Below are 21090 nucleotides of genomic sequence, written 5' to 3'. Positions count from 1 at the left end.
ATGTACTCAACTGGCAGGTTACTAATGGTAACGCACCCTAAAGTAATGATAGATTTGAACTGATGAGCAGAAATAAATCTAGAGCTCCAAAAAGATCCAGGAGCTACTGGAGATGATCAGGGTGTAGGTGTAAATGCACACAGACACTGGAGAACTGAAGGGTTAAACGAAGAAATTGTGACCTTTTAGAGCATGACTTATTGACATGAACAGATTGTTGAAACTTGGTTCACATGCAGGAGGGCTTACAGTTTCTTGCCATGAATCATGAAATAATTTTTCATTTATTGCAAACTGTATCAATGTCATATAAAGTAAACAACAGATAAGTGAAGTGCTTTCAGCCACACACAAACCTTGGATAAAATCTTAAAACACAGTGTATGAACCAGTGGCTACATTTTGCCCTTTTCTTTAAAAGTAGAGGAATGAAACTTTGATATTTGAGTACTTTAACTGGGCGAACAGTTATGGCTCAAATATATTCTGCTTATCCCTTCTGTAGATTCTGGGAGGCATAATTATGAAATAATATCTGCATTCAGAACCGCACTGCTGCACAGATTGGCTTCTCGGCTCATACATTTACCTACTTGAAAGGTGTTTCAGCATTTCAAATAAATGTTAATTAAACTGCTTTACATCTGAGAAGGTGCTTTAAAGTTTCATTTATTGATTTATTGTGTTCAGCAAGCATCGGCCTGTTTCACATGTCACAAATAATGGATCATGGTCCAGATCTGAAACCTAAATTGGTTCTACATGGATCACTTTAATTTCTTAATAATAACAAAACTTTGAAACAAACAAATATATTATTTTAATATTAAAAATATTTTATTTTAAAATCTAAAATAATTACAAATAAAATAATAAATATCATTTAAAAAATACATTTTATTAAATATATAGATTGGATATATATTATACTTTTTATGTATATATTTTATATATATATTTTTGTCCCTCTATGAGACAACATTGACACTTCAGGGATGTGTTGTTATTCATGCTGTCTCGGTCACATGGTTAGTGCAGTTGAGTAGTATTCATGACACTTTCAGCCGTTTATGATGTTGAGTGCTCAGTTTGCAGCAGCGGAAACATTTTTACATTAAAAATACAACCTTTAGCTCGCCGGAGGGTGTCAGCAAGAAAGACTGTCCTGTTTGTTTCTCCAGACAAGCCTTTGTTCATGTTTTGTACAAGGCCTTTTTGTAATAATACAGCAATATAAACCAGGACTCCCATCGTTCCAGGGGGACGTAAAGACTGAGTAATGAACCAATTAGCAAACACTGGAGTGTGAGTAGGAACCAGTGGGACCACAGTCCAAACAGATGCGATGAAATGGCATTCTCTTACTCACACAGCCTAGAGTTTAAAAGGATAATAAAATATAATGCAGTTTGCACACTTGGCACAAACACGTCTTGATCGCAGGATATTGAAGTTATAGGGAAAAGTCTCAGTATCTCAAAAATGCACATTAAGTTACGGAGGTATTGGAAACTGGGGTATACTTCAGGTTTTTTTAAAAGTGCAGACACTGTTTATCTTTGTTAAACAAAAATCTGTGAAAATATGCTACTTACAACTGACAATTAAAGTTTCGTACATAATGTAAAATATTTAGAAAATAAATTTGTATATTGGGTCCATGCAGTGCATTTGTTCATTTGCATGAACTTCAAATATTAAAATCAATTTGTGTGAATTCATTCAAAAATTATTGATTGATTCATCTGAATAATACGGAGACCCTAAATGGACACGGTGAAGAAAAAAAAATTAAATGGGAGGAAAAATATTTGGCAATGCTTGCATTCCCCCAAGAAACTTTGCATTCATTCGCAAAATGTTTGTGTTCCCCCAAGAAACTAGCCATTCCTGAACAAATGACTTATGAGTGGATTCATTGTAATGAGTCAGTCACAAAAGGTTCACGAAACATCGAACTTAGACTACTTAGACATTTAGATGAGAATGGCATTTTGGGGGCCTGAACACGCAAACTTTTAAAACTGGGTTTCAAAGTGCAGGTTTCAACCGTTATCGTCTCCATGTAAACTTCAAAAACACGAATTTGTAAAAAGGGTGACATCACGCGCATGCATATTACGTGTTCAATTTATAGGTGCATGGTTTTTCTTAGTGACATCGCCAACTAGTGGTCTGGCAGCATAACACATTTAGTCATTTTCGTGGATCCGTGTGAACAGCGTTTTGTGTCTGTACAGTGTTTTGACAACGTTTTTGTCTGTATGTGAAAAACATAAAGGAAAAACGTTTCCATTTTTAAACGTACCCTTAGTGTAAACGTACCCTTAGTGATTAAAAGGTTAATTCACTCAAAAATTAAAATTCTGTCATTAATTACTCACCCTCATGTCGTTCCAAACCCGTAAGACCTTCGTTCATCTTCAGAACACAAATTAAGGTATTTTTGATGAAATCTAAGAGCTTTCTGACCCCTCCATGGACAGCAATTTAACCACCACTGTCAAGGTAGTAAAGACACCATTAAAATAGTCCACGTGACTGCAGTGGTTCAACCTTACTTTTATAAAGCGACAAAAAAACTTTTTGTGCACAAAAAAACAAAAAAAATGAGGACTTTATTCTTCTCTTTCCTGTCAGACTCCTACGCTTAAATTAAGGTTGAACCACTGTAGTCAGATGGACTATTTTAATGATGTCTTTACTACTTTTCTGGGCCTTGACAGTGGTGGTTAAATTGCTGTCTATGCTGTCAGAGAGCTCTTGGATTTCATCAAAAATATCTTAATTTGTGTTCTGAAGACGAATAAAGGTCTTACGGGTGTGGAACGACATGAGGGTGAGTAATAAATGACAGAATTTTCATTTTTGGGTGAACTAAACCTTTAAATAAGTAATTCGGCACTTTATTTTAGGAGCCATTGCTCCTTGCCATTCCAGTCCTGTTTAGCTTCTTTTTTTTTTTTTAAACTACTATACAAAGTTCTGATATCTTTGTTGTTTCTGAGCCATATAAATTTTTAATTTAAAAAGACTTTCCCCCTTATAATATAACTTTAATGTAGTTACTGCTGTTACTTTCTGTTAATACCTTGTAGTGTAACTTTTTTCAAAAGAGTAGTTTTATTGTAGTTGAACTTTAAATTGAGGACATAGCTTTAAGAAAACTTTTGGGTAGTAGGTGTAGTCAGTGGTTGAGGTTTAGGACTGGTAACTAAACTAACTCTGGTTCTTCCAGAGAAATTTACACCCATCATGCCTTTTGTGTGAATATTCTATTCTATTGTGTGTGAAAGTAGAAATAAATGGCCCAACCTCATTCAGGTGTGATGTTGTTGTAGATAAGACTGGTCAAATGTGTTTTGAGAAACCAATTGTTTTGGTGACTTTTTTTTTTTTTTTCTTCCACTGGCACAACCCACAGGCTTCGAGACAAAAAGCAGGCTGTCCATCTGGTGACAATGTAACTTTGTTTTATGGAGATGTTATCCTAGAGAGCAGGATGTTTGCTGACAATAGTCATGTGGAGCCATTATGGTTTTCAGCAAGAGAAAAACATGTCTAGCAAAATGGTTTTCAGTTGTGAACACATGGCTAAAGCGCGAACACAGACTGCCTGCATCTGTCTCTATTGCAAATGAAGAATCCTGAAGGAGAACTTAGCCATATGGACAACATCAGTGCTAATGAAGCTGTTATGCATTTCAGGGACTGTGTTTGTGATTTCTGTATTAATGAGAGAAAAGTGTCCAGAATCTGAATGTAGGGATGTGCATATGAAGGATCTCTTAAAGCCCAATTCCACAACCCCCTTCTGCATGCTGTAGCTGCCAACTGTGGTCAGCTGCTCTGAGTGAGATTTATTCACAGCCTATAAATTTTACATGTGCGCCTATAAATATCACATGACTAGCAATTATCTCAGAACTGCCATACAGAATGGTGGTAAAAAATGTTCTTAATAGGGCAATCCTGGCATTAATGGTAAAAGCCATTATTAGGCATACATCGATCATGATTTTTCATGGCCAATTCTGATTTATTTTTACAAGAAAATTGGCTGATTCGAATACCAGTAACAATTGTTTTTTGTTTGAGCAAATTTATTGTTGTTTATTTGCTATATAACAGGCCAAACTGGCCTTAAATATATACACAGTATATATTTTATATTTTAAATGGTGATATCACCATTTAAAATTAGAGGCAACCACTGAATTTAATCATGATCCAAACAAAGATTTAGTTTTTTATTTAAATTAGATTGTATAATTTCAAGATTTAAAGGGTTAGTTCACCCAAAAAATGAAAATTCTGTCATTAATTACTCACCCTCATGTCGTTCCACACCCGTAAGACCTTCGTTCATCTTCGAAACACAAATTAAGATATTTTTGTTGAAATCCGATGGCTCAGTGAGGCCTGCATAGCCAGCAATGACATTTCCACTCTCAAGATCCATTAATGTACTAAAAACATATTTAAATCAGTTCATGTGAGTACAGTGGTTCAATATTAATATTATAAAGCGACGAGAATGTTTTTGGTGCGCCAAAAAACCCCCAAAATAACGACTTATATAGTGATGGCCGATTTCAAAACACTACTTCAGGAAGCTTCGGAGCGTTATGAATCAGCGTGTCGAATCAGCGGTTCAGATCACCGAAGTCACGTGATTTCAGCAGTTTGGTGGTTTGACACGCGATCCGAATCATGATTCGACATGCTGATTCATAACGCTCTGAAGCTTCCTGAAGCAGTATTTTGAAATCGGCCATCACTATATAAGTCGTTATTTTGTTTTTTTGGTGCACCAAAAATATTCTCGTTGCTTTATAATATTAATATTGAACCACTGTACTCACATGAACTGATTTAAATATGTTTTTAGTACATTAATGGATCTTGAGAGAGAAAATGTCATTGCTGGCTATGGAGGCCTCACTGAGCCATCGGTTTTCGACAAAAATATCTTAATTTGTGTTCCGAAGATTAACAAAGGTCTTACAGGTGTGGAATGACATGAGGGTGAGTAATAAATGACATTATTTTCATTTTTGGGTGAACTAACCCTTTAAAGCAAAAACAGAATGGTCTGACTTTAGATTTGTGAAATGATGCTACATAAGACACACCTGCACAAACAAGAACAGCAGAAGGACTGAATGAAAACATAATTTCACTCTCTGCTTATGAAACAGATTGGTTACCGCTGTACACAAAGCAGCACTGTTCTTATAAACAGGCATTATACTGTACGAGGGTAAGAGGAAATGATAATGTCACTTTCCTTCAGAGATACATTCATATAAACCCCCACCTCCAATTCAATATTTTTATTCTTCTTCCAATATTTGGGGCATCATGAACAGTGAGCTTGCTGTGACTGGTACAGTATTTTCTCTGTTGGCACATCTCTGCGTCTGCCTGTGTTAACGTCCTGTTTACAGACTTTGTAATATTTCCACACAGATTACATTTTGGGAAATTATTGCAATGCAGTTTGTGCGTAAGTCCAGAATAAAGATCGACCAAAATAAAACAAAAAAACCAGCCGGTTCTGATTTATGGCCAGTCGACCTGTGCATGTGTATATATATATATATATATATATATATATTGAAAATATAATTTATTATTAAAGTACCCCTATTATGTTATGTTAAATGTTCCTAATGTTGTTTTGATGTCTCCTACAACAGGTTTACATGAATCGAAGGTCAAAAAACATTTTAATTTTCTCACAATATCCATTGCAGCATCAGCTCTTTTCTCACAGTGTCTGAAATGATTCAATCAAGGATTCAGTATCTCTAAACCCCGTCTTTCTGAGAGCCTACTCTGTTCTGATTGGTCAGATGGCCCAGTCTGTTGTGATTGGTCTACTGCTTACAGTGTGTGTTGTAAGCCAAACACCCATTATCATATATGAATTTCATCTCCGGATCTTCCTCAGCGCTTGATAAACAGTGATCCGAACAGTAACGATGGTGCCGGAAGTAAGACTGGAATTACTGATGACTCGTTTCGGGCAGTTCAGAATCGGTTCTTTCTTTAGGGAGACAGTATCTTCATTTATTGTGCACTTTGCAGACATTTTACACTCACAAACAGCTACATTACATACTGCATGAAGGCAATATAAATAAAAGCATAAAAGGGCCACTTTCAATCGTACAAAATATGATTACGTTTTTGGAAAGTCGCACCACATGGCATATTACAACCTGAACTAATGTTGCCTTGTCATAAAAAGGTCAAATTATTTGAAGATAATGTAAGAGCCTTTGACTCTCTTTGATATATCTGCATGTTGGTTGCAGCACATGACTTCATCTATTTATAATCTTTTAACAAATCTGCTTCACAGCAGATTCTTTTTGTTTTCCTCTTTTTTATGATCATGATGCAAAATTTGTTGCCCACGGTGAACCATTTTGAATTGAGGATTAAGTTTTAATTGCATAAAACCATCTTAAAGTTCACTTACTCTGCGAGTTCCTACGCCTGAAACTAGAGCATAGAAAACGAATCCTGTCTAATGGAACCCATTGACCTCAACTTCCTTATTGTGTTTTTACTTGGGTTTTATTTCATTACTGCTGTTGTGTAATTACTGTGGGTTCAACATCTAGTGGTTTAATGTCATCGTTTTTTTGTCTATTTCAGGGGCATACCAGGGAAGAACTGCGGCATTATCATCTTATCTGCTGAAGAACTGGGGAACTGCAGGGTGAGTCTTTAGACGTGCGCGTAGTGTTGCATTCATTGTTTTCTCTCTTCTCTCTTCAAGGACAGGCAGAAATGCATTTTAAGCAGATGCCTGCAATTTACTCTGTGACCTTCAATTAAAAACACTCGGTCTCATTAAAGCTCAGAGTGCTGCGGTGCAGATAGAAAGCAAGTTCCTAGTTTATGAATTCATCCATGCAAGACAAAAACACAGCGACACTTGTCTTGACTGTGAGGGTTTTTAAAATAGAAAAATAAGATTTTATTTAAAAGGTCATGGAGGCATGTGAAGATTTGTCAGCATAGGGCGGAATGAACTGCAAGGGAAAGAAACCAATCGATGTCTTTTTGTACAAGAGGCCCGTCAGGTCAGTGTGGTGGGCACAGATGGAGAGAGAAAGGGAACGGTTGGGTCAAATGAAGTCCACATCATCATTACCCAACATGTAATAAACAGACCTTATTAAGGCAGAGGCTGCCAATTTACAGCATCATCACCCTCATTTGAAAAAGTCAATTCAATAAGAGCTTTTTGTCAGCGAGTATGCCGTACAATACTATAGTACTGAATGGAATTACATTAGTTGTTACACAATTAAAAGTCACAGTGAACCTCGTGGAAATGTCATATCTTTATTGATCACGCTTTACAATAAGATCCCATTAATTGATGTTACTTAATGCATTGACTAACATGAACTTACTGTATTAATCTTTGTTAATGTTAGCTAATAAAAATACAACTGTTCATTGTTATTTCATGTTAGCACAGGTCCACTAAATAATATTTACAGATATAGCTTTTGGTTTTAATAATGTATTAATAAAAGCTGAAATTAACATTAAATAAGATTAATTGTTAGCAAATGGAACTTTATTGTAAAGTGTTATTTAATTTAATAACACATTGTATAGATACTATGAATGTAAGTATATTTCCTAATATGATCACTGTAGGCTACATAACATGTTGTCAGCGGCAAAAGTATTTTCCTTGTATTAAGTGTAATTAGTTAAATGCTATTTATACTTAATGCAAATAGTGGCAGATAGTATTTTCACCACGGTGTATATATACACTAAATAAATCTATAATTTACTGGGACATTACTTGTACTTGACATTACCTGCCATACACTTACCCTTAACCTACCCGTTAAACACTATATTCCCACTAATAAATACCTGATAGGCACTTTATTTCCACTTTTTTAATATTTTACTAATTTTTGTTTAAAATAAACTCTACTCAGAGCTGATATGTGATGGGAAAAAGGCGGGTCGGTTGCGTCAAAAGATAACACCACCCACTAATGATCCTGTTATCAGACAGGTTTCTTTTGTCATTTTGTCTGGTGGGCGGAGTTTGTGTAAATCGCCTCTGCCAAACAAGGTGTATATAGACACTCCGTAACATGTTTCGTTCAGCATCTCTAAGGTGATATGAAACATGTCTCTTACATTTTTGTGTATTCATGATTAAAAACAAATATTCTCATTACGTTTCAAGATAATCTTTGGTTTTGAAAGAATAGTTTTTGTTAAAGGAAGCACAAATAAATGAACCACTAATGAACCACAAATAAATGAACCACTATTCATTTATTACTTTAAAGTGCAGTTGAATTATTACAATGTAATTTGTACAATATATTTATCATTGTGGTCTCTTTGTTCTTTTTGCCTGGATACTTCAGTATATTGAAATATGACAAATTAATCACAATATAATTTTTGAGCAAATTGTGCAGCCATAACTTTAAAATATAAACAATCAAAATAAAACACTTACCGATAAAGATCAGATATCGTATTTGTTTATTTGTACCTTAATTTTATGGGACCATTAAATGATGAACATGCAAATGTGTCGTTAAATTATTGTTAAGTATAAGTATTACCTGAAATCTCACTTCAAGAAAATATTTTATTTCAAAGGGGTTCGGTTGACAAAAAGTTAGGGAATCCTTGTTTTGCAGCAATAAACTCACCTCGTCTTGTGATTTTAGACACCAAGGCATAGTGTCAACAAGAGAAAGTGTATTTCACCTCCATTAACAGATGCATTCGAGGCAGAAGCATCTAGCGATATAGCTGCGGGTTCATTGTGAAGCATTTGTGATACTCCAGCGTTCTGCATCATGTGCTCTGCACTCTTGTTAGGACTGTGACTGGACAATGCTACTGTGAAGCACCTTCATTACAATTTCAAAAGGGTTTTCAACTGCTTCCCTGCTCTCTGGATCAATGGCAGTTCATTTGTAGTTCTTTTTGCTCTGGTGCCCATATTTTACACACCAAAAGCTTTAATTTGAGCTCAAGGTAACGTGAATGCGATGGGATGGACTCTTGTTATGTGCCCATCCCAGATCCCTCCTTTGGGCTTTAAGTCACATGCCCACTAAGAGCCCTGATATCAGTATCCAGCTCAATAAAGGCTTTTCCCGTCGCCATTACAGACTGAAGAAGTATAATAATGGAGCTTTTAATTTGTACACACCATCTGAGAACATAAACTTTGATTAGAGGAAAAACCAATAGAAAGGGCTCATAAAAACTCGTCTTTACCCCATAGATTCAGATTTCTGTGCCGTTGCACAATTGTGTTATAGTTCAATGTTAAACAGTTTTAATCTGCAGAAACAGGCTCTAAGTATGCTATTCATAGGTTGATTTCCATGAAGTGTAAACATGATGTAAAATATTACACAAAGTGTTATTTGAAATATACTTCCTGTATAGTATGATTCTACGTTAATTTGAAGATCCAGTGTGCAAATATATTTATGATTAACCATGATTAACTCTTTCCCCACCATTGATGGAATTTTCTGGCAATTCATGTTTTCACTGTTATACGGTAGGGGGCGCTATTGCACAACTTCTGAAAGAGTAAAGAATCTCCTGTTCAAAACACAGGTGAAGAAGCAGAAACAATCGATCATCAAAAATTAAACGGCATACAGTATAAATCAAAACTGCCAAACATTACTGAATTAAATGTCTTTGGGGGTGTTGATGGACTCAATCTATGTTTTGAGCATCGTTCTGAATCTGATCTGGACGTAGTTCTTGACAAAAACGCGATTCTCTCAGCTTTTTGTTTAGTTTGCTTTTTTAAATGATACCCACATTCAAGATTTAAACACAAAACTCTTTTTTGATATACTGGTTCAGATATTCATATAACATAATATTCTGGGGGCCATGAAAGTTTTGTGAAAATGACCAAAAATGCTGGCAGTGGCTGGCAACTTTTATTAAAGGGGACCTATAATGCCCCTTTCACAAGATGTAATATAACCCTCTGGTGTCCCCAGAATGTGTCTGTGAAGTTTCAGCTCAAAATACCCCACAGATCATTTATTATAGCTTGTCAAATTTGCCCCTATTTGGGTGTGAGCAAATACACACCGTTTTTGTGTGTGTCCCTTTAAATGCAAATGAGCTGCTGCTCCCCACCCCCTTTCCAGAAGAGGGCGGAGCTTTAACAGCTCGTGCTTCGGTTGCTCAACAACAACAAAGCTGGAGAATCTCACGCAGCCAAAATGAGGATTGTCAGTAACGGTGTTCAGCCTTACATTGTTCAAACTGGAGTCGGACACTGATGGAGAGACTCAGGAAGAAGTTACAACTTTTAGAATGAAACTGGACGTTTCTGAATGGTTAGTGCATTCTAGCACATAAAGCTTGCCGCAGCGACACCGGCAAACATCGCATTAACTTTTCTGAGATCAGAATGCAAATAAAATAATTAGTAAACTATAATATAAAAAACAGCCTTATCTTTAAAAAAAAGAAAAAAGAAAAAAAGAAGAAATTCATGAAAATATTTTTAAAATGTTGGGCATAAATATAAATTATAAACAAAAGAATAAATAAATATATATATAAATAAATATACAGCAAACTGAAACTTTAAAAAATATATATCAGTGCAAACAAATCAGGCTGACAAACAAGTAGCCTTATAACATTGAATGAAAACTCAATGACAAAATAAAAATAGGCTACATTAGCTGACAAGACCTTCGCCTTGGATCGCGTAGAGCCCTTTGAAGCTGCTCTGAAACTGCATTTTGGACCTTCAACCTGTTGAACCCCAGTGAAGTCCACTATATGGAGAAAAATCCTAGAATGTTTTCCTCAACCTTAATTTCTTTTCGACTGAAGAAAGAAAGACATGAACATCTTGGATGACATGGGGGTGAGTACATTTTTATTCAGAAGTGAACTAATACTTTAAATAAGTAATTTTTGAGGTCACACATCATCTTTTTTTGGTCATTCTCGAAATGTTCCCAAACTTTGGATTTTCTGCCCAACATATTACCGCATGGACCAGCCATGTTAATGATCTGTCACTGCGTGCCAATTCCTGTGGAGTTTTTTTTTTTCTAACCAACTGATTAAAATTTAGCCGACCAAGCCTCTTCTCATTGACTTACATTTAGTCGGTTTGTAATTGATTACCCCCTCTGATACATTTATATTTATATATAATGTATGCTTCATGTCCTTGAGCCCTTGCTCTCTAGAAAAACATCTAACGACACACTCAGGCCTGTGTTTCGCATAATGTACTGAGCGTGAGAGGTGGGAAAACCTTGTTTTTTTGTGATGAGCCATCAGTGTATGGGAAAATCAATCCCTAAATTCCTTACTAATGATTCTTGCTCATTCCTGCTATAGGCTGACAAGAATCATTAAACAGAGCAAACCCATAAAAACTTGAATTCAGTCCAACGAGATGAGTTTTAACTGTGCTGGGAAGCTACTTTGAAACTGTAGTTGGCCAAGTTACAATCAATATGAAGTACTTCAAATACTGTCAAGTTTCTCTAAAGTGTAGTTACTATAGCTACGCCACAAAGTGCTAACAAAAGGTAGCTACTGTACACTGAAGCTAATTAAGGAGGTAATTATTTTAGATATATTTTTTTATATAGTCATTGAGACTGCCTCATTTCAGAAAAGTTCCCATTATATTGCAAAGAAGGAAATTACAGTAATTTACGCCTCATAAGGAATAATTTTATAAAATGAGACAGCGAGTCTCTTCGCTAATTACTTCAGTATAAGCAGGTGTGCTCGTGCTATTGCTAACTAACAATTAACCATAAGAGATCTGTGTTAATTTAAAGATTCTGATTTTAATGGTTTTATGCAATTCAGTTAAGTTTCAGCTACACAAAATAATTAAGTGGATAATTTAATGTTAAGGATTATTCTCTTTATGTTGTCTCAAATTGAATAAATTCACAGTACTCATAAACATTACTTTTTGAACTTAAATGGATTAAGGCAGTGAGTTTGACCTTAACTCGTTGGGTTTTACAGTGAAGGGATAGTCCACACAACCTGTAGGACTTCTGCTGAACACAAAAGAAGATATTTAAAAAAATGTTGGGAACCAAGGAACATTGGAGCCCATTGACTTTGACAAAAAAAAAAAATACTCAAAATATCTTCTTTTGTTGTTCCACAAGAGAAATAAAGTCATACAGGTGAATAAATGATAACAGAAATTTCATTTTTTTGGGGGTGAATTATCGCTTTAAGTAAGTAGTGTCACTTCATTTAAAGGGTTAGTTCAGTTAACACTTTCAGATGCCCAGAAATCTACTAAAGATATATTTAAAACAGTTCATGTGACTACAGTGGTTCAACCTTAATGTTATGAAGTGACGAGAATACTTTTTGTGCGCCAAAAAAACAAAATAACGACTTTATGACAATATCTAGTGATGGGGCGATTTCAAAACACTGCTTCATGAAGCTTCGAAGCTTTACGAACCCTTTGTTTCGAATCAGTGGTTCGGAACACCAAAGTCACGTGATTTCATTAAACGAGGCTTCGTTACGTGATAAGCATTTCGAAATTTCAATGGTTCACCGCTGGGCGGCGTGACTTTGGCAGTTTGATACACACTCCAAACCACTGATTCAAAACAAAAGATTCGTAAAGCTTCGAAGCTTCATGAAGCAGTGTTCGTTTCCTCCCTTGGTGCGGACTTTTTAGGCAGGTGTGAATACAGCAATTGCACTCGGACAAAACAACCGTACCGAGACCGTACCGAGACCCAGCTGAAGAGGTGGCCTCGGTCCGGTTCCAAACGAACTCTGGTACGGTTCTCTGCTTGAGAAATTCTGTCCAATGAATCGATGACCTTAGCACACGTGTGGTTTTGTTTACAAATTTTGGTTCACTTGCAAAAAGGGCAGTGTGAAAGCGAACCACACCAAACAAAAAAAAAAAAAATCCACATTGTATTTGGTCCAGACCAAAGCAAGTGAACTAGCGGACTTTCCTGGTGTGAATACAACCGTAACACTGTGTCCAGGTTTAAAGGGCCCACGTTTGACTTTCAGAGAAAAGAAAATAGGACACAGACAATATTGATCTTTTTTTAACACCCATATTGGCATTGTCTTAGTCTGTCTCTAGAATTCAGCATATTAAAGCACCAAAGCCCAAAGATGATTGACAATATTAGAGCAGCTCTCTTTCAGACTGACCCCTGAAAGCCGCCTGAGAGTCGATAGCTGACTTCACACGTACATCATTTTCTTATAAACTATCCTCACTTTCACACCAAATTGACTTCTTGTTTCAGCTCTAAATTTTGCTGCTTCTTAAGAGCAGAATGTACCTCAGATTAATTTTGAGCCAGAAAAATCTCTTCTTTTGGAGATATTATTCATGCACACTTCCCAGTTCTTGTATCTGGTCATCAAAAACATAGCCACTTGGTTTGTACAAAGCTCATGTTCTACAAATACAAATGTATCTACCCCACACTAAATTAGGCTTAGTGTTTCTTGACCAAACAATTAGATTTCAGGGTTCTGGCTTGAATTTTTCTTATCAACTAAATTTTCCCTCTGATTTTTAAGGTAGTGTAGGATTTAGGATTAGGATTGTGACAAAAAATGTCCAGGAAATATGTCCAGGTACTCTTCCTGTAGTTGGCTTTCTATACTTGCCTTTTTTTTTTTTAATACATTTTTAAGATCCATCCTCACATAAAGGGGTTTAAGCGCTTAGCTCTGACACCCTATTGTAATTGTTACAATTTCCAAGGATCAGCGTTCTCCCCTAAAAGTGATCGGGCAGACCAAACCACAAGTCATAGAACTTTGAGGGCTGGTAGAACTCACACCATCTACAATGTCAGCAAGGCTCAACCCGATCGGCCTGACGGGGTCACTACAGCAGTGAAAAGTATGAAATTTTGGGGAATTTTTGATTTTTTGAAAAACCTACTTTTGCAAACTAATCCTACATTTTTGGCCTGATCGGAAGCAAACCAGTGCAGTGAGATTCTCTGGAGTCTGATAGTCAATAATTATCAAAAAAAGTTGACGTTTCTATTCATGGTCCCTAAGGGCCACCAAAACGTTTGAAGTGAGATTAAAAGAAAAAAAAACAAAACAGAAAAATAAAAACATAATACAAAGAAACTCTGGAACTCGAAACACCAGGAATAAAATTAAGTATGCCAGCAATGGACAAAACCTGACCAAGAATACTGAAAACACAGGTGTTTAAATGAACACAGATGCAAATCTTGCAATGGGAACAGGAAACAAAAAACAAGAACTAAGTACAAATTAAAAGTCCAAAGCAAAAACCACAAAGACATGGAATATATTACAATAATGAAAATATGACACTGTCTACATTTAAATACAGGTTTACTTTCAGCATGGATGAGTATTTTTAAACAAAATGTTTGCATAAAACCTTTTTGGTACTGTATTAGGTCACCACTTGATATTTAATGTGAAATCTGGGTCTTGAAGCAGAAGCCATTGAGGAGCGCCAGCAAGGAAGAGTCGCTGCCTCAATTACCCATTTTCCACCAAGGCAGTTTGGGTGCTCTTTCAGAGCCAGAGCCTAGTTTCAAATCAGTTCTTTGTCTTTCAGCACCCAAAACACCAGCTCTGAACCAGGAAAAGTGGTTCGTAAGTAGCACCAAAACATTGCTGGTCTAGAAGTAAGAACCGCTTGCATCAGGGGCTGGGGGCAGGGTTCCCGTGACCAACAAGAAACTTGTGACCGCCATTTTTGAAATAGCAGCTAATCGAGCTAATAGCAGCTCGATTGTAATCTCCGTCTATACATATTACGGCGAGCTGCACGAACGCGTTGGATTCGCCGTGTTTGGATGCCGATGTAGGTTCGCAAAACCAATAGCATCAATAGTAATGCAATCCATCATTGTTGATGGAAGGCTTGTTCGAGATGCATCGGAGCTGCACGGACCATTCAGCGTGTGACATCGGAGTGCCGCAGGAACGTTTGTAGAGCATACAACTCCTTGTGCTTTTGGATTGCTCTCTCAGTGCTTTGATGTCATGCGCCGATCGGTCTGCAAGAAGCCAATGCATCTCGAACAAGCTTGGTGTGTTTGTATTTGGCGCTGCCGCACTAGCGTTGCTGTGAAAGATGAGACGTATATAGTGATGTAAGACCTGGCTCTGTGCTGGCTCTCTAGCCCGTGGAAAGGCAAACCGGTTCTTAGAAGGCTTGTCAGTTGAACCAACCCCAAACCCAAATCAGTTGAACCAACCCCAAAGTTTTCATTTGAATAAAATGAAAACTAAAAGACTTTCAAATCACATGAGCCAATATTTTATTCACAATAGAACATAGATAACATAAATGTTTAAACTGAGAAACTTTACAATTTTATGCACAAAATGAGCTCATTTCAAATTTGATGCCTGGTCTCAAAATAGTTGGGACGGGGGCATGTTTACCATGGTGTAGCATCTCCTCTTCTTTTCAAAACAGTGTGAAGACGTCTGGGCATCAAGGTTACGAGTTTCTGGAGTTTTGGTGTTGGAATTTGGTCCCATTCTTGCCTGATATAGGTTTCCAGCTGCTGAAGAGCTCGTGGTCATCTTTGACATATTTTTCTCTATAGGTGAAAGATCTGGACTGCAGGCAGGCCAATTCAGCACCCGGACTCTTCTATGACGAAGCCATGCTGTTGTAATAGCTGCAGTATGTGGTTTTGCTTTGTCCTGCTGAAATACACAAGGCCTTCCCTGAAATAGACGTTGTCTGGAGGGGAGCATATGTTGCTCTAAAAACTTTATGTACCTTTCAGCATTCATAGTGCCTTCCAAAACATGCAAGCTGCCCATACCGTATGCACTTATGCACCCCTATACCATCAGAGATGCTGGCTTTTGAATTGAACGCTGATGACACGTTGGAAGGTCTCCCTCCTCTTTAGCCCTGGAGGACACAGCGTCTGTGATTTCCAACAAAAATTTCAAATTTGGACTCGTCTGACCATAGAACACTTTTCCACTTTAAATGAGCCTTGGCCCACAGGACATGACGGCGCTTATGTTCACATATGGCTTCCTTTTAGTATGATAGAGCTTTAGTTGGCATCTGCAGAAGGTACGGCGGATTGTGTTTACTGACAGTGGTTTCTGGAAGTATTCCTGGGCCCATTTAGTAATGTGACACAATCATGCCGATGAGTGATGCAGTGTCGTCTGAGGGCCCGAAGACCACGGGTATCCAATAAAGGTCTTCTGGCCTTGTCCCTTACACACAGAGATTTCTCCAGGTTCTCTGAATCTTTTGATGATGTTATGCACTGTAGATGATGAGATTTGCAAAGCCTTTGCAATTTGACGTTGAGGAACATTGTTTTTAAAGTATTCCACAATCTTTTTACGCACTCTTTCACAGCTCTGCCCATCTTTACTTCTGAGAGACTCTGCCTCTCTAAGACATCCCTTTTATATCTAATCATGTTACAGACCTATTCTGTTGTGAATAAAATATTGGCTCATGTGATTTAAAAGTCTTTTAGTTTTCATTTTATTCAAATTTTTAAAAAAAAACATCCCAGCATTTCAGGTTGTAGCACCTGGTTCGTACTGGTGGAAAAGCGGTAAATGAGAATCTGCCGTCTGATGTGATCAGAATAAGTTTTAGCTGGCAGAAGGAGAACGTCGGCATCTTTCCCCTTTATAGCCCTCATATCCAGGAATGCAGAACATATTTATGAGGCTTTGGGGCATGGAGAGGCATTATTTTTAGCTGTAAAGGGGTGTGTGGGTGGAGATTGCATGTCAATCCATGTGCATTCTGAACTTTCTACCTTTACCTCTCTCTCATAAAGGGCCCTATTTAGGGTGTCTGCGCTTCAGGCAGATATTCATACCGCCTTATTTCAGCGGATGTCACTGATGATTTCTAGTGAGAACCCTAAAGCTGCTCTTAAAGTGTTAAGTCGCTCTACAGCTGGCAGATTCCTGAAGGTTGTCATGTGAAAAGGCACTAAGGCATCATTTGCCACTGGGCTTTTTATGGGATGGTGATAGAGGGGACGTGATGGCTCTCATCTGTAATGCCACGCTATCTGGACAGCTGGAAGCACAAGGGTTGGGCTGTTGGAACAAGGGCGAGTGACTTTGGAGGACAGTAACGAGCGCTTAGAGAGGGGAAAGAGGCTTTCAGAATATGTTGATATAGCAGTCCAGGAATTCGCCTTTAGAGCAAGCGCACGTTTAATTGCTCTCGAAGCAGAGCGTCTTCGTGTATGATGCACTTGAATCTGCACTCATCAGCAGTAAATGTCTATTAGCATGTCATCAGTATTCTGCAGGTCGCAGAGCTTGCAACAACAAAAGTTGTTTACTAAGAGCGATCTAGTGCTTTGACAGGAGAGCTGTGTAGATAACAGGGCTGTTTCTAGATTAGCCATGAGTCCAGCCCTGCAATCGCTCACGCAAGAGTATGTGGTCTGCAAAACACGCTGTACTCTTAAGAACTCGCTTTTTGTCATCCACTTGTAAAACATGTTGCCTGACTGAAAGTCTGAAACCGGCATGTGGTGCGTAATTGTTTTATTCAAAGACTATGAAAGCAGAATGAACCTAATTTATGCTCATCAAAGCTGCATTTATTTGATACAGTAAAACAGTAATATTGTGAAATATTATTACAGTTTGCTGATTTGCTGCTCAAGAAACATTTCTTAGTATTATCAATGTTGAAAACAGTTTAGCTGCTTCATATTTTTTGTGGAAATATATATATTTCTTTTTTTTTTTTTTTTTTACTTTTTTATACATTTTTTCAGGACTCTGAATAGAAAGTTCAAAAGAACAGCTTTTATTTGAAATAGAAATATTTTCTAACATTATAATAAATCTTTACTGATATCTGTCACTTTTAATCAATTTAATGCATTTTCAATCAATTTAATGCATATTTAATAAAAATGTTAATTTATGTTTAAAAAATCATATTGGCTTCAAACTTAGTGTGTGAGGGGGAAAAAAAAATAATTTAGTTAATTTAATGCTTATAAATATATTTATTGTACTGGAGTTACAGTTAGACCCCATAAAGAGACCAATATGCTCCAGACCAATAAGACCAGGAGTCAAAGTTGTTTACTGAAGACAAAGTTCTCCACACTTCCAAAGGCTGTAGAAATGAATAAGAGGATCCAGCCTCAAAATAACTTAAGGTACAGAAACACTAGTGCTTATTGTCACATGGATAATCAGTTGACGTAATTTCTACAGGTACCGATAGGTTAACAGTACAGATAATCCTGTTGACCCAACATTAAAACATGTCAATATTCAATTTTTTATGCAAATTAGATTATTCAAAGAGATTGTCTTTGACACATTTAGTTATATATACGTAAGAAACTTTTGTAAGGGTCACAGGTGAGTCCTAAATTCCGGAAAGACTCTTCACATCTGCGACGCTGTTGATTCTCCTTTGTTTCCTTATATAATTCCTTGTATAATAATAATAATTAAAATACAATAATAAACCCCTGCAAGCACAATTAGATAAAATGTAGGTGATATCTTTTCCCTTCAAGTTTTGACAGCACATCCCTGGAACAGAACATGAAAACTTCATCCACACTGAGCAGTTATACAAACTTCACATGATTCATGTTTTAACATATAATAACCAATGGTGCTGTAAATCATAAAAAGAATGACATATGGGTTTGTGGATACATGTGGTGCGTTAGTGATCTTCATGACCCTAGGCACAGTTGTCTTTACATGTCTCATGTACATGTATCATAAGAGCAGCAGAATAAAATGAATAAGAACAAGTTCCAACTTTCTATAAAATATGACAAGCATTTATTCTCTGGAAGCCGGGTTATGGAAGTTAAATGTGTTCTGAAAGCCATGTTATGCTTTAAAAACTGTTTGTTTTTTTGTGGCTGTTTCTTTATTGAGCGCTGTTTCTCTCGAGTCCACTTACTGAAGAAGTCCAGCAGTATTTCTGCTCTTTGGCTCATTTGTGAGTGTGCAATGAAGCTCAGATAATATGGTATAAGTCTCTTGCTCAGTTCTGGAAGCGTCTGGAGCTAATCGACACAATGTTTAATAACAGTGTTCATATGCAAGGAACAATGACAAATTACCATCTTAAAGGAAAAACTAAGAGTAATCCCTTACTTTAACAAGGGAAAAGTGATTAAATTACAGTAATTGATCACTTACAAAGCTGAGAGAGCCAGGATATTATTTAATATAACTCCGATTGTGTTCACCTGAAATAAGAAAGTCAAATACACAGGATGGGAGGTGACAAATACACAGGAGGGATTTTTGGGTGAACTATTCCTTTAAATCCTTTAAATCAACACTATGAAGTTTTCTTAAAACTCAGGAAAAATACTAATAATTTCACAGGGGAAGACTAGCAGGGGAAGTGAAAATTGATTTCCAGGGAGCTCTGTTATCACAGAACTGAGAATGAGACAATTCAGACATTTTCATTTGAACAGTGTCGATCAACAAAGCAGCACAGAGACTCTGACCGCTGCTGGCAAACTGAGGGGTTTAGTGAGTTATTTTAAATGGACGGGAAACTTGTCACAGTTGGGTAAACAAATGAAGAGGAGAGGGATCTGTTGCAGTACTTCTTTTAATAAACACAAAACAGTGAAGTTAATCCACACAGTACATAACAGAGGTACAATGCAAGACAAAAAAAACTGAATCAACCGAGGGCTGGAAACACTCAGGGATAACAAGGAACTTAACAAGAGACAGGTGGGACTAATCAATAAACTAATTGGTAACCATAGAAACAAACAATCACAGGAACAGAACAAAACCAAACTAAAGCCCCTTTTACACTAGTGTGTTTTCGTTTTAAAATGGCTTTTTAAAAATGAAAAAGATCCTTGTCTACACTGGTGTTTCCACAGTGTTTCAGAAACAATCTCCGTCTACACTACAGGACCGAAAACGCATGTCACATGACCATTCATGCACACCGGGTATCCGCGTACAAGTGTAAACAGTTGCCTCTTGCGCATGTAGGCAGCTGCAGTATTAAAAAATGCGGAGTTTAACTGCACAATGGCTGCTAAAAATGACAACAAAGACAGGCAAAGATTGCAGTTCAGTCTACAGGTTATTGTTTACATGGTCGTCAAGGATACGCAGAGCGAACATGGGCAGCTACGCCATGGTTTTAAAAAGTGGTCCATTTATACTGAAATGCAACCCCGGTGTTTTCAAACTAAAACGGGGTCTGCAGCGTTTTCAAAAGTCTCCGTTTTTGAGGGTCAAATGGGTCAAGCAAATAGATTGCTGCAATTCACAGAAACAACTGCACTCCAGGAAGAGAAACATGGATTTGCAGTTATCATTTTGTCAATATGTTGGATTTTGGGGTAAAATCATACCCTATATATTGTATTGTTATACTCATCAATGAAATATTTACCATGTTATATTCTGCATAATTGGGTGTTTTTAAATAAACACTGACAAAAACTATACAAGTTTTAAGACTGGATGATACATATAACATTGATATAAGTGATCACCCGGATTTAGACCTGTCCAACTGTCCAAAACACATAAAATACAGACAAAGCCTTGATTCTTGCTCAAAATGATAAATATATGTAATGACAGCTACAAAGAAATAAGCCCGCGGAGCTGTTGTCTGACCATCCTGACGGATGAGCGGCATGAGCGGAATCCCGGAACATAGAGCGATTTACTGTTAGCGAACATCCTGACGCCGTCCACACTGCTGAGAGCGACATTTAGATGAATATGTTAATATGTGCTGCATGCTTCACTTTCAATAACAAAATAAACACAACAAAAATGACAGTGATGAGAAAACAGTAGTTAAGAAAGCATCTGATCTTAGCAATGTGGAATAGTTGGCACGTCACATTTTTTCATATACCACTTTATACAATAGATTGTTTAAAAACAAGCAACTTTACAGCCCTAAACGTGAAAATATTTTCTACACTTTCTTCATTTTCTACTATAAAGCGGCTCTCCAGTGTGTTTATGTTTTTATTC

The 21090-nt window shown here is 37.0% G+C and overlaps 1 protein-coding gene across 4 annotated transcripts in view; it reads left to right on the top strand.

Moving 5' to 3' along the window:
* Window positions 1–21090, top strand: part of cpne5b (copine Vb) — a 180134-nt gene that overhangs the window by 95451 nt on the left and 63593 nt on the right. For all 4 annotated transcript variants that reach the window (XM_051911629.1, XM_051911630.1, XM_051911631.1 and 1 more), the window contains one exon: window positions 6670–6733. In XM_051911629.1, coding sequence (XP_051767589.1) covers window positions 6670–6733 — 64 coding nt within the window. The remainder of the gene's footprint in view (window positions 1–6669; window positions 6734–21090) is intronic.

Source organism: Ctenopharyngodon idella, chromosome 11 (assembly GCF_019924925.1).
Source record: "Ctenopharyngodon idella isolate HZGC_01 chromosome 11, HZGC01, whole genome shotgun sequence".
Taxonomy (NCBI): Eukaryota; Metazoa; Chordata; class Actinopteri; order Cypriniformes; family Xenocyprididae; genus Ctenopharyngodon; species Ctenopharyngodon idella.
Note: the sequence above shows the minus strand (reverse complement) of the source record. Positions and strands in the feature narration are given on the sequence as shown.